The sequence below is a fragment of the Dendrobates tinctorius genome, unplaced genomic scaffold, assembly GCF_039654945.1.
Source record: "Dendrobates tinctorius isolate UK_male_01 unplaced genomic scaffold, ASM3965494v1 ptg000170l, whole genome shotgun sequence".
Classification (NCBI taxonomy): Eukaryota; Metazoa; Chordata; class Amphibia; order Anura; family Dendrobatidae; genus Dendrobates; species Dendrobates tinctorius.
This window is the reverse complement of record NW_027361837.1, coordinates 1,615,489-1,627,661: the sequence shown is the minus strand read 5'-3', so window position 1 is coordinate 1,627,661 and position 12,173 is coordinate 1,615,489. Positions and strand designations below refer to the sequence as shown.

At 40.6% G+C, this 12,173-nt stretch overlaps 1 protein-coding gene across 2 annotated transcripts in view; it reads left to right on the top strand.

The window, feature by feature from the left end:
• Positions 1-12,173, top strand: part of DUS2 (dihydrouridine synthase 2) — a 291,549-nt gene that overhangs the window by 134,072 nt on the left and 145,304 nt on the right. For both annotated transcript variants that reach the window (XM_073550793.1, XM_073550792.1), the window contains 2 exons: positions 7,895-7,960; positions 8,466-8,536. In XM_073550793.1, coding sequence (XP_073406894.1) covers positions 7,895-7,960; positions 8,466-8,536 — 137 coding nt within the window. The remainder of the gene's footprint in view (positions 1-7,894; positions 7,961-8,465; positions 8,537-12,173) is intronic.

Sequence of the window (12,173 nt, the reverse complement as noted above, 5' to 3'; positions counted from 1 at the left end):
GGGGGTTTTCCGATGTGCACCGCTGTGGGTGCTTGGTGGTGCGGGGACTCGTCCGACATTTTGTGAAAGGCCAGAGCCCACGCACTTAAATGGTTTACTGTGCAGTGGACTCTGGGGAAAATGGCTGCCGGGGCATGCGCAGGTGAGATCTCGGTACCAAAATCTCTGGAGATGAGATCTCAGCGTCCAAATTTATACGCATCCCAATTAATCAGCCAGATTCCACGATCCTATTATGCTAGGTCAAATTTACGGTCACCAACTAATGTCCTGGAAATGAAAAAAATGTTTAGGACTTACATTCGCTATGGGGCTTGTTAAAAAAAAAAAAGAGCATTCGGTCCTATTGGTCCAACCGCCCTGTTCAAGCCACCCCTATGTTTTCTGCCAAGAAAAATTATAGCCAGCTCACCCAGTTAGACATCCTTAGTGGTTCTGCTCACTGCCAGGAAGCCGCACAGAGTTGTAATGGGAGAGGCACACCCATGTTGCAATAAAAGCAAAAACCAGCAAATAATTCCAGCGGATGCTTCCTACTTGGCCATAAAATCCATTTTATTTTTATCTTTTAAAATAGTTCCATATGGCAGAAACCCAAATATATACAGGGGGTCAGAAGAAAAAAAGGCACACTGCTGCTTTATGCGTGCAGACTACGCGTTTCGACCTTACTAGGTCTTCTTCTAGGTCTTAAGACCTGTGGCTGGTGTCCCTCCTCTTTCCATCTGACAGCAGGTCACGTGGGGCCCTGCGTGTTTCCTGTGTCAGCGTCTGGAGGAGGTGTTTGCTGTGTCACTCAGTACGGGCGGTGCGGCAGTGCACGGGCATTTCCGGCCAGTACCATATATAGATATTGCGGCCTTGGTCTCTCTCCACGCCCCCTAAGGAAGGAACCTCGCGCTCCGAAACACGCGCCGGGGAGGGCTAACGGTCCTTCTCCTCTGCTACATCCCGCTTGCCATCCAGGTAATATTATTCGAATTTGGTGCATGGCTCCTTTTTGGTGCCTGTAACTTCTCCTGCGGCATGTGAGCACTTGCTCCTAGTATAGCACAGCCTGTATGTTGTATGGCCGTCCTTTGTAGCATGCAATTTTTGCTTTTTTGTTATATGAGCATTGGCTCCTAATATATTACAGCCTTACATACGGTTTCTCTGCTAGCAGGATTTAGGGCTTTGCCCTGTGCAAATTTACTACTTTTTTGTGCCATATGAGCACTTGCTCTTCATTTAATATTGCCTGCATTATGCCTTATTGGCTCTCAGTATCTTATAACCTGCACATACGGTTTCTGTGCTAAAATGTTATAGGGCTTTGCCCTGAGCAAAATAACCCCTTTTGCGCCGTATGAGCACTTGCTCTTTATCCAATATTGCCTGCACCATTTTTCATTGTAATTTGCAGTATACACAGTTGCAGAGGTGTTTCGTCTGTTCGCCCAAATTTCATGTGTGACCATCTGGTGTGTACAATTTTCCCTGCCCCTACCATTGTACCTGACTCATTTTTTAATATTTGTAATCAATAAAGTGTTAACTTTTTATGGGACCCTATGACTGTTTTTCAGTTTTTCTTAGCACGCTTTTTGCAGTTGGCCCTGCAATTGTCCACAAAGTACACCACATGTTTGAGTGGTATGTGGCAATTTGCCTTGTAATCTCTGTGATTATTCCCCACCTACATGTGTTGTGTTTACCACAATTTGCACAGACACATTTGAGTAGAGCGGACTTAACAATTTCCGGGGGTAGGTGGGGGGGATGCCTCCAGAGACACAAGCTGCGCACAATATATTGGGCACTACAATGATATTTTTGCAATTTTTTCTCTAAAACTTCCACTACGTGTTTCTGGAAGTCATACATGTACTGAAAATGGTCACTATATCCATAGATGAATTCCCAGAGGGGTGTCATTTCCAAAATGGGGTCACTTCAGGGGGGATTCTGTTGTTCTGGCACTTAGCGGCTCTCCAAAGTGCCATAACAACAGAATCCCCCCTGAAGTGACCCTATTTTTGAAATGATAACCCCTCTGGGAATTCATCCATGGGTGTAATGACCATTTACTTAACCCTTTTTCTGACCTAGGACGCAATAGTACGTCCAAGATAAGATCCCCCGCTTTGATGAGGGCTCCGGCGGTGAGCCTGCATCAAAGCCGGGACATGTCAGCTGTTTTCAACAGCTGACATGTGCCGGCAATAGGTGCATATGGAATCGCGATCCACACGCGCCTATTAGCTAGTTAAATCCCGCTGTCAAACGCTGACAGCGGGATTTAACCTGCGCTTCCTGCCACCGGGCCAAAAATATGCGTGTCGCCGACCCCCGTCACGTGATCAGGGGTCACCGATGCATTGCCATAACAACCTGAGGCCTCTATGGTTGTTGATGAGGCATTGCTATGAGCGCCACCCAGTGGTCGGCGCTCATAGCAATGCTGTAATTCTGCTACATATAGGCAATCTGCTCATCGCCTATATGTAGCAGAGTCGATCGAGCTATGGCAGCTTCTAGCCTCCCATGGAGGCTATTGAAGCATGCCAAAATTTAACAAAAATGTTTTAAAAAAAATATGAAAAAAAAAAAAAAAGTTTAACCCCTTACTGCCATGTGACGTACTATCCCGTCCATGTGCCATGGGACTTAATTCCCAGGGACGGGATAGTACGTCACAGCGATCAGCGGCGCCCACGTGGTGAGCGCCGCTGATCGTGGCCGGGTGTCAGCTGATTATCACAGCTGACACCCGGCACAATGTGTCAGGGGCGGACACGGACCGCCCCCGACACGTTAACCCCTTGCACACCGCGATCAAACACTATCGTGGTGTACCGGATGTTAAAGGGAAGCATCGGCATTGAGGGGGCTCCCTCCGTGCTTCCCTGAGCCCCCCACAGCAGCGCAATGTGCAGCGCTGCTGCTGGGGTCTCCTTCCCCGCAGGTCCCCGGATCCAAGATGGCAACGGGGACCTTCGGGGGCCTGCAGGGAGCTGGCTTCCTCAGTGCCTGCAAAGCGCAGGCAAGAGGAAGTCTTCTTCAAATGCCTGTGACAGATCGCTGATCTGTGATGTGACAGATCAGCGATCTGTCACAGGACAGTGATGTCCCCCCTGGGACAACCTAATAAAGTTAAAAAAAAAAAAAAAAAAAAAAAAGTGTAAAAATAAATTTAAAAAAAAAATCCCTAATAAATTCAGTTTTTAGAAATAAAAAAAAACAAAACAATAAAAGTACACATATTTGGTATCGCCACGTCCGTAACGACCTGCCCTATAAAACTGTACCATTAGTTAACCCCTTTAGCGAACCTCTTAAAAAAAAAAAAAAAAAAAAAAATAATAAAAAAAAAAAAATAAAACATTTTTTGCTTTGTTCTTTATCATACCGCCGAACAAAAAGTGCAATAACGCGCAATCAAAAAGACGCATATAAATATCCATGGTACCGCTGAAAACGTCATCTTGTCCCGCAAATAAACGAGCCGCCACGCAGCATCATCAGAGAAAAAATAAAACAGTTATAGCTCGCAGAATAAAGCAATGCAAAAATAATTTTTTTATATAAAATTGTTTTTATTGCGTAAAAAGCGCCAAAACGTAAAAAAAGACATAAACGCGGTATTGCTGTAACCATACTGACCCGAAGAATAAAACCGCTTTATCAATTTTACCGCACGCGGAATGGTGTAAACGCACCCCCCAAAAGAAATTCATGAAACGCTGGTTTTTGTTCATTCTGCGTCCCAAAAAATCGGAATAAAAAGCGATCAAAAAATGTCACGTGCCCGAACATGATACCATTTAAAAGCGTCATCTCGTCCCGCAAAAACTAAGACCTCACATGACTGGGTCAAAATATGGAAAAATTATAGCTCTCAATATGTGGTGATGCAAAAACTATTTTTACAATAAAAAGCGTCTTTTAGCGTGTGACAGCTGCCAAATATAAAAACCGCCATAAATAGTAAATCAAACCCCCGTTATCACCCCCTTAGTTAGGGAAAAATAATAAAATTACAAGAAAATGTATTTATTTCCATTTTCCCATTAGGGTTAGGGCTAGGGGTGTGTTGGGGTTAGGGTTGGAGTTAGAATTGGGCGGTTTCCACTGTTTGGGCACATCAGGTGCTCTCCAAACGCAACATGGCGTCTGATTTCAATTCCATCCAATTCTGCGTTGAAAAAGTCAAATGGTGCTCCTTCCCTTCCAAGCTCTGCCATGCGCCCAAACGGTGTTTTACCCCCACATATGGGGTATCAGCCTACTCAGGACAAATTGCAAAACAACTTTTGGGGTCCTATTTCTCCTGTTGCCCTTAGGAAAAAAAAAAATTGGGGGCAAAAATATCATTTTTGTGGAAAAAAAATGATTTTTTTTATTTTCACGCCTGGGCGTTATAAACTTCTGTGAAGCACTTGGGGGTTCAAAGTGCTCACCACACATCTATATAAGTTCCTTAGGGGGTCTAGTTTCCAAAATGGGGTCACTTGTGGGGGGATTCCACTGTTTAGGTACATCAGGGGCTTTCCAAACGCGACATGGTGTCCGATCTTAATTCCAGACAAAAAAGTCAAATGGTGCTGCTTCCCTTCCGAGCTCTGCCATGCGCCCAAATAGTCGTTTACACCCACATATGGGGAATCCGCGTACTCGGGACAAATTGCACAATAACTTTTAGGGTCCTGTTACCTTTGGAAAAGTAAGAATAGAGGGTGAAAAGATCATTTTTGTGGAAAAAAATATGATTTTTTAATTGTACCGCTGTACGTTATAAACTTCTGTGAAGCCCTTGTGGGTTCAAAGTTCTTACCACATATCTAGATAAGTTCCTTGGGGGGGTCTAGTTTCCAAAATGGGGTCACTTGTGGGGGGTTTCCACTGTTTAGGTACATCAGGGGCTCTCCAAACGTGACATGGCATCCGATCTGAATTCCAGCCAATTTTGCATTGAAAAAGTCAAACGGCGCTCCTACCCTTCTGAGCTCTGCCATGCGCTGAAACAGTGGTTCCCCCCCACATATCAGGTATCAGCGTACTCGGGACAAATTGCGCAATAACTTTTCCAGTCCAATTTCTCCTTTTACCCTTTGTAAAATAAAAAAAAATTGAACCTGAAGTATTTTTTTTTGTGAAAAAAGTTAAATGTTCATTTTTTTAATTATTCAAAAACTCCTGTGAAGCATCTGAAGGGTTAATAAACTTCTTGAATGTGGTTTTGAGCACCTTAAGGGGTGCAGTTTTTAGAATGGTGTCACTTTTGGGTATTTTCTATCATATAGACCCCTCAAAGTGGCTTCAAATGTGATGTGGTCCGTAAAAATAAAATGGTGTTGCAAAAATGAGAAATCGCTGGTCAACTTTTAACCCTTATAACTTCCTAATAAAAAAAAATCTTGGTTCCAAAATTGTGCTGATATAAAGTAAACATGTGGGAAATGTTACTTATTCAGTTTTTTGTGTGCCGTATCTCTGTGATTTAAGGGCATAAAAATTCAAAGTTGGAAAATTGTGAAATTTTCAAAATTTTCGCCAAATTTCCGTTTTTTTCACAAATAAACGCAAGTTATATGAATGAAATTTTACCACTATCATGAAGTACAATATGTCACGAGAAAACAATGTCAGAATCACCGGGATCCATGGAAGCGTTTCAGAGTTATTACCTCCTAAAGGCACAGTGGTCAGAATTGTAAAAATTGGCCCGGTCATGAACGTGCAAACCACCCTTGGGGGTTAAGGGGTTAAATCACCCCCCTTTCTCCCCATTCAAAATAAAACAATAAAAAAAAAATCACGCATACACATATTGGGTATCGCCGCATTCAGAATCGCCCCATCTATTAAAAAAAAAAAAAAAGGCATGAACCCGATTGCTAAACGGCGTAGCAAGAAAAAAAATCGAAACCCCAGAATTACGTTTTTTTGGTCGCCGTGACATTGCATTAAGATGCAATAATGGGCAATCAAATAATTGTATCTGCACATAAATGGTATCCTTAAAACCGTCAGCTTGGCGTGCAAAAAATAAGCCCGCATTCAACCCAAGATCACGAAAAATGAAGACACTACGGGTATCGGAAAATGACGCAATTTTTTTTTTTCGCCACTTAGAAAAAAAGAACCTAGACATGTTTGGTGTCTATGAACTCGTAATGACCTGGAGAATCATAATGGCAGGTCAGTTTTAGCATTTATTGAACCTAGCAAATAAGCCAAACAAAAACAAGTATGGGATTGCACTTTTTTGCAATTTCACCGCACCTGGAATTTATTTCCCGTTTTCGAGTACACGACATGGTAAAACCAATGGTGTCGTTCAAAAGTACAACTCATCATTTTGTAAAATGCAGTCACTTTTGGGGGCTTATGCTGTTATGGCACCTCAGGGGCTCTGACAATGTGACATGTCACTCACAAACAATTCCAGCAAAATCTGCTCTCCAGTATGGCGCTCCTTCCCTTCTGAGCTTTGCACTATGGCTGAAATGTAGTTTACGTCCACATATGGGGTATTGTCATACTCAGTAGAAATTGCACAACAAACTTTGGGGTCCATTTTTTCTTGTTACCCTTGTGAAAATAAAAAGTGGGGGCTAAACTAGCATTTTTGTGTTAAAAAAAAAATGTTATTTTGACAGCTCAATATTATAAAATTCTGTGAAGCCCTTGGAGGATCAAGGTGCTCAGTACACATCTAGATAAATTCCTTGAGGGGGTCTAGTTTTCAAAATGGGGTCACTTGTTGCGGGTTTCCACTGTTTAGTCATGTCAGGGGCTCTCCAAATGTGACATGGTGTCTGCTATTGATTCCAGCCAATTTTGTATTCCGAAAGTCAAATGGCGCTCCTTCCCTTCCGAGCCCTGCTGTGTGCCCAAACAGTAGCTTTCCATCATATATGGTGTATTGACGTACTCTGGAGAAATAGTACAACACATTTTATTGTGAATTTTCTCCTTTTTCCCCTGTGAAAATTTTAGAATGGTGTCTCTATTTTCTGTCATATAGGCCCCTCAAAGTGACTTAAAAAAAAATGTTTTTTGTAAATTTTGTTGGACAAATGAGAAATCGCTGGTCAACTTTTAACCCTTATAACTTCCTAAGGGGGAAAAAAATATGTTTCATATATTGTGCTGATGTAAAGTAGACATGTGGGAAATGTTATTTATTAACTATTTTGTGTCACGTAACTCTCTGGTTTATAGCATAAAACTTTAAATATTTTAAAATTGTGAAATTTTTGCCAAATTTCTGATATTTTCAGATATAAACACAAGTCATATTGAACAAGTTTTACCACTATCATGGAGTAGAATATGTCACGAAAAAAACAACCCTATCAGCGGGACCCGTTGAAGCGTTCCAGAATTATTACCTCATAAAGTGGTCAGAATTGAAAAAATTGGCCCGGTCACGGAGGCAAAAACAGGCTCTGGCGCGAAAGGGTTAAGGCCGTTATTTGGCCATGAACTGCCATGGCAAACATCAGGACCTCACGATCGGGATCTCAGGGAACTGATGGTGTTAAAGAGGGAGCCCCCCCACTCTCTGTTAACTATCTAGATGCTATAGTCACTATTTACAGCAGCACTTAAGGGGTTAGACAGCCATACTCAGTGTCTACACTGATCATTGCTGATGCAGTAAGTTGTCAGCTATAATGTACAGGACAGCTGCCGGATGGTCGCCCATCGGAAGATGCTATTCTCATGTCGCAGGTCACTTTTAAGTCGTCTTGGTGGCCATTAATGGGTTAAATCGATTGGGGCATTGTAAAATGTAGTGGACAGCCCCTTTAAAAATAAAACGTCTTGTGCCTTACTTCCGTGCATGTGTGTACGTTTGTGTAATGAGTGCAGTAAATCTAAACTGAACGCTCTTTTTCCATAGATACTGAAAACAATGGTGAATGGAATAGCCAAGCCGGTGACATGTAAAATCCGCCTCCTTCCTACAGTAAGAGTTTTGCTATTCTCTGGCTTTCTTTTTTAATGTTTTCAACTTTCTCAGTCTAAGAATTCAGTGTTCTTTAACTAAGCAGTAGTGCCAGGACACAGCCCGTCCTCTCAGTGGGACACTCTGCGATCACACATCCACCTCAGACATTTCTTCTCGGCTTCTCGCGTATTTCCTCGATTTGTTGCTTGCCATTGAGCAACGTTCGGTTACGCTTCTGTGGCTTTATTTTGATGTCTAACACAGTCAAAAAGCCAACAAAGATTTCTAATCCAGGACAATAATACGAAGATAGAAAGTTTTGCACTTGCTACTGATTAGTACTGGGGAAATAAAAGGATGATCAATAATGATTACTAATGTTCTGATTCCATAATGTCCATCATTAGAATAATGTTCCAGATTATTCTAGTTTTCTCTCTTCTGGGTTGCCGAGTATTTTTTTTTCCTCTAGTTCTTATGTTATAAATTATCAAATTCTTACGGTATATTTTTTTTTTTTTAGCTTGAAGAAACTGTAAATTTGGTGAAGATAATTGAGAGAACTGGTGTTGCAGCTATTACAGTTCATGGAAGGTAGAGTTTGCTGTATTATTCCTTACAGCCCTGATTCTGGGAGTTTCTAAAAAACTGGATTTATTTTAAATGGATCTATCTAAAACGCTGCTACATAGGCAAGCTTTTTACTGTGAAGGATTTTTGTATTGTATGAATTATTTGAATTTTTTACTTTTTAGGCTAATAGTGGGTTTGTGCACGGATGGATGTATCTCATTCCATTTTATTATTTAAATTGTCACTGATATTTCATCAAACTTTGCATAAATCAGTAGTACGAGGTGTAGCATTCCACCATGTGAGTGGACAGGGATTACCCACTTTGCAGGTCTTGGAGGTAAACACTGGCACATTCAGAGTTAAAATGATTCCTTTCAGTTTATTTGCTCCATAAACCTCACAGAAGCAAAACACGGTTTCCAGCCTTCACAGCAGTCAAAAGCAACATAAACAGTCCTTAGCTGGGCTGTGTTCCCTCAGGCCCTGTTCACACACAGGCCGGGGCAATGTCCATAGCAGAGCTCTATCTGCTTTTCCAAACAATTTTATTAACATTTTATAACAGAGCATACATAAATGCAATATCGTGAGGCATTCATGACACATGAAAGGGAAAAAATACAAAAACACAACCAGACTATAAATAATAATAAGAACTCATGGAAACATTTCCAGCCAGCGAAACCACTTCTTTATAAAGGAAGGAAGACAGCCATTCAGCAACACCAGTTTTTGCTCATATGACTTATGTAAAGTCAGCTTTGCAATAATATCGAGTGAAGAGGGCACTCGAATGGATTTCCAATAAAACGCAATTTCATTTTTAGAAACCAAAAGTAAATGAATAACCAATTTCCTAACAGAAGGATTCAAACGACTTGCATCCAACGAAAGCAGGGCGAACTGAGGAGTCAGTGAAAAATCTGATTGATTTAAAATATGAGAAATAAGAGAGGAGATGTTGTCCCAAAAATGCCGAAGACGTGGGCAAAACCAAAATAAATGGGAAAGGCTACCATGATGCCCGCAATCCCTCCAACAGAGAGGGGAGGTGGAAGGGTTGATAAAAGCTAGACGAGATGGCGAATAGTACCATCTCGATATGATTTTAAAGTAGGACTCATGGAGAGCCATAGACCTGGTAGCAGAATAGGTTAGGGACATGGTCAGTTCCCAAACATCTGGGGTAACAGAAAAATTCACAACCGATTCCCATTTTTTCATATATGGGGATTTTATAAATGCAGAATCGTTGTTGAACCACTGGTAGATATAACGAGTGGACCAAAAAATATTATGGCCTGAGTTGCATAAAATATTGATCGCTGGCTCCGATAGCGGAGGGCAGCGAGTCACCAGTGGAGTCAAAAATTCTTTCAACATAGTAAAGTGTAGAAAAGCAGAGGACGGAACCCCAAACCTATTCTTAAGATGAGAAAAAGATATACAAATTTATGACCATCAAAGATGTCATTTAATTTAGAAATGCCCAAGTAGAATGCAAATCAAATGAATAAACAGAGGCCAGAAAAGAGAGAGGAAGCCTCAACAGGAGTTGAATCCTAGAAAAACCACTCTTAAATTTAAAAAACTTCCTCCAAGCCACAATAGCAGCCATAAAAATTGGATGATTAGACTGAGATACTGTAAATGCTTAGATGTCAATAGATTCAAAACAAGAGAACAAGGAGGGGAATTTTTATTAAAATAAAATTCCAAGTCTGCCCATGAAGGTATATGGCCAGTTGACCACCAACATAGACTTTGATTAATAAGATTAGAGTAATAATAAGCTGAGATGTTAGGCAGTTCCATACCTCCACGTAACTTATGTTTGTATAACTGATTCAAAGCAATACGGGCCTTTTTATTTCCCCATATAAATAAATTAAGGCGTGTCTGCAGACTAGTTAAAAACAAGCAGGGGAAGGGATCTGAAAACATAAAGGATTTTGGGAAGGGATATTGATTTGGCTACTAGACATTTTCCCCACCAGGATAATTCTTTGTCTGCGTAAAAATTAAGGCCTTTAGAAATGGAGGCAATTAGGGAATCTAGGTTAGTGGAAATCAGAGATCCAAGGTATCTAGAAAACCGCAGACCTAAATAAACAATTTCTCTCTCAGCACAAGAAGAGACAGCCTTTATACTCCTGATTTGAGAATTGGTGAGATTAAATTGGAAAATTTTGGATTTGGACTCATTAATCTTAAAATAGGAAAGGGAGGAAAATTTTTGAAGAAGGGATTGTAAATGTGAAATAGAGGAGCAGGGATTAGTGAGAGACAGGAGGACATCATCAGCATATAGACTGATCTTAAACTCCTGACGATCTGTTCGAACACCCTCTGTGGAGGAATGATCTCTGATTAATTGGGCTAGCGGTTCTATTGCAAGGGCAAAAAGCAATGGAGAGGGGGGACAACCCTGCCGGATACCATTGGAAATGGGGAGGAAAAGTGATTATTAATGTAAATTTTTGCTTGAGGTTCAGAATAATATAAGGCCATAATTTTGGTGATAAAGTCTAAATTAAATCCAAATTTTAGTAAGGCGCATCGGAGAAAGGTCCAATTCAAGCGATCAAACGCTTTTTCAGCATCTAATGAAATTAGAGCAGAAGGAAGTTTTTGGGAATTGATTAACTTTATAATATTTATCAGCCGTCTGGTCCCTTCAATGGATTGCCGATGTTTGATAAAGCCAATTTGGTCCATGGAAACTAATTTAGGCTGTATAATAAGACGATTAGCTAAAACTTTAGAATAAATTTTGAGGTCAGTATTTATTAATGAAATGAGACGATAATTAAGAATTTGATCAGGATTATTATTGGGTTTGGGAATTAGTACGATTGTAGCATCTAAATTTTCTCTAGGGAAGGAACCAACAGACGCAGCGGCATTAAAAAGTTTAGTTAAATGGGGGAAAAGAATGTCGCGGAAAGACTTATAATAATTGTTACTATAACCATCGGGACCAGGGGATTTATATGACTTTAATTGACTAATGGTGTCACCAATCTCTTCAGCAGTAAAAGGCGCAGATAAAAAAATCTGTGTCCACAGAGTTGAGATTTGGAAGGTTAACCGAAGATAAAAAATTAATAGAGTCCGCATCTGGAGCGGGAAGAGAGGGATCAGACCTCAAATTATACAGTTGATTGAAATATTTCGCAAATTCATTTGCAATGTCTTGTGGGTGGGTGAGGGATAATCCCTTAGGAGAAATTATTTTGTCAATACGGTTACGTACTCTAAGCTTCTTTATTCGATTAAACATAAAACGGGTGGGTTTATTAAGGGACATGTAATGATGAAATTTTGATTGCTTTACTGCTGAATCATAGAACGAAAAATTATGGCCCTTAATTCATTTAGAAGACGGGATAAATCAGCTAGAGATGTAGAGCTAGAGGGAGGATTCTTAGATAAGGACAATTCCAACTCTTTCTCCTTAATCAAAGCCTGCAAATTTTTAATTTTTTGACGGTTAAAATTTTTTATACGGGAGGAAATACGAATAAGAGTGCCTCGTATAACCGCCTTGTGAGCATTCCACTGGAGGAATGGTTTGGAAGGATCAAATATATTTTCTTAAAAATAAAAATTGAGAGATTTAGATATTTCCTCATGGTAAGTAGGATTTTTAAAA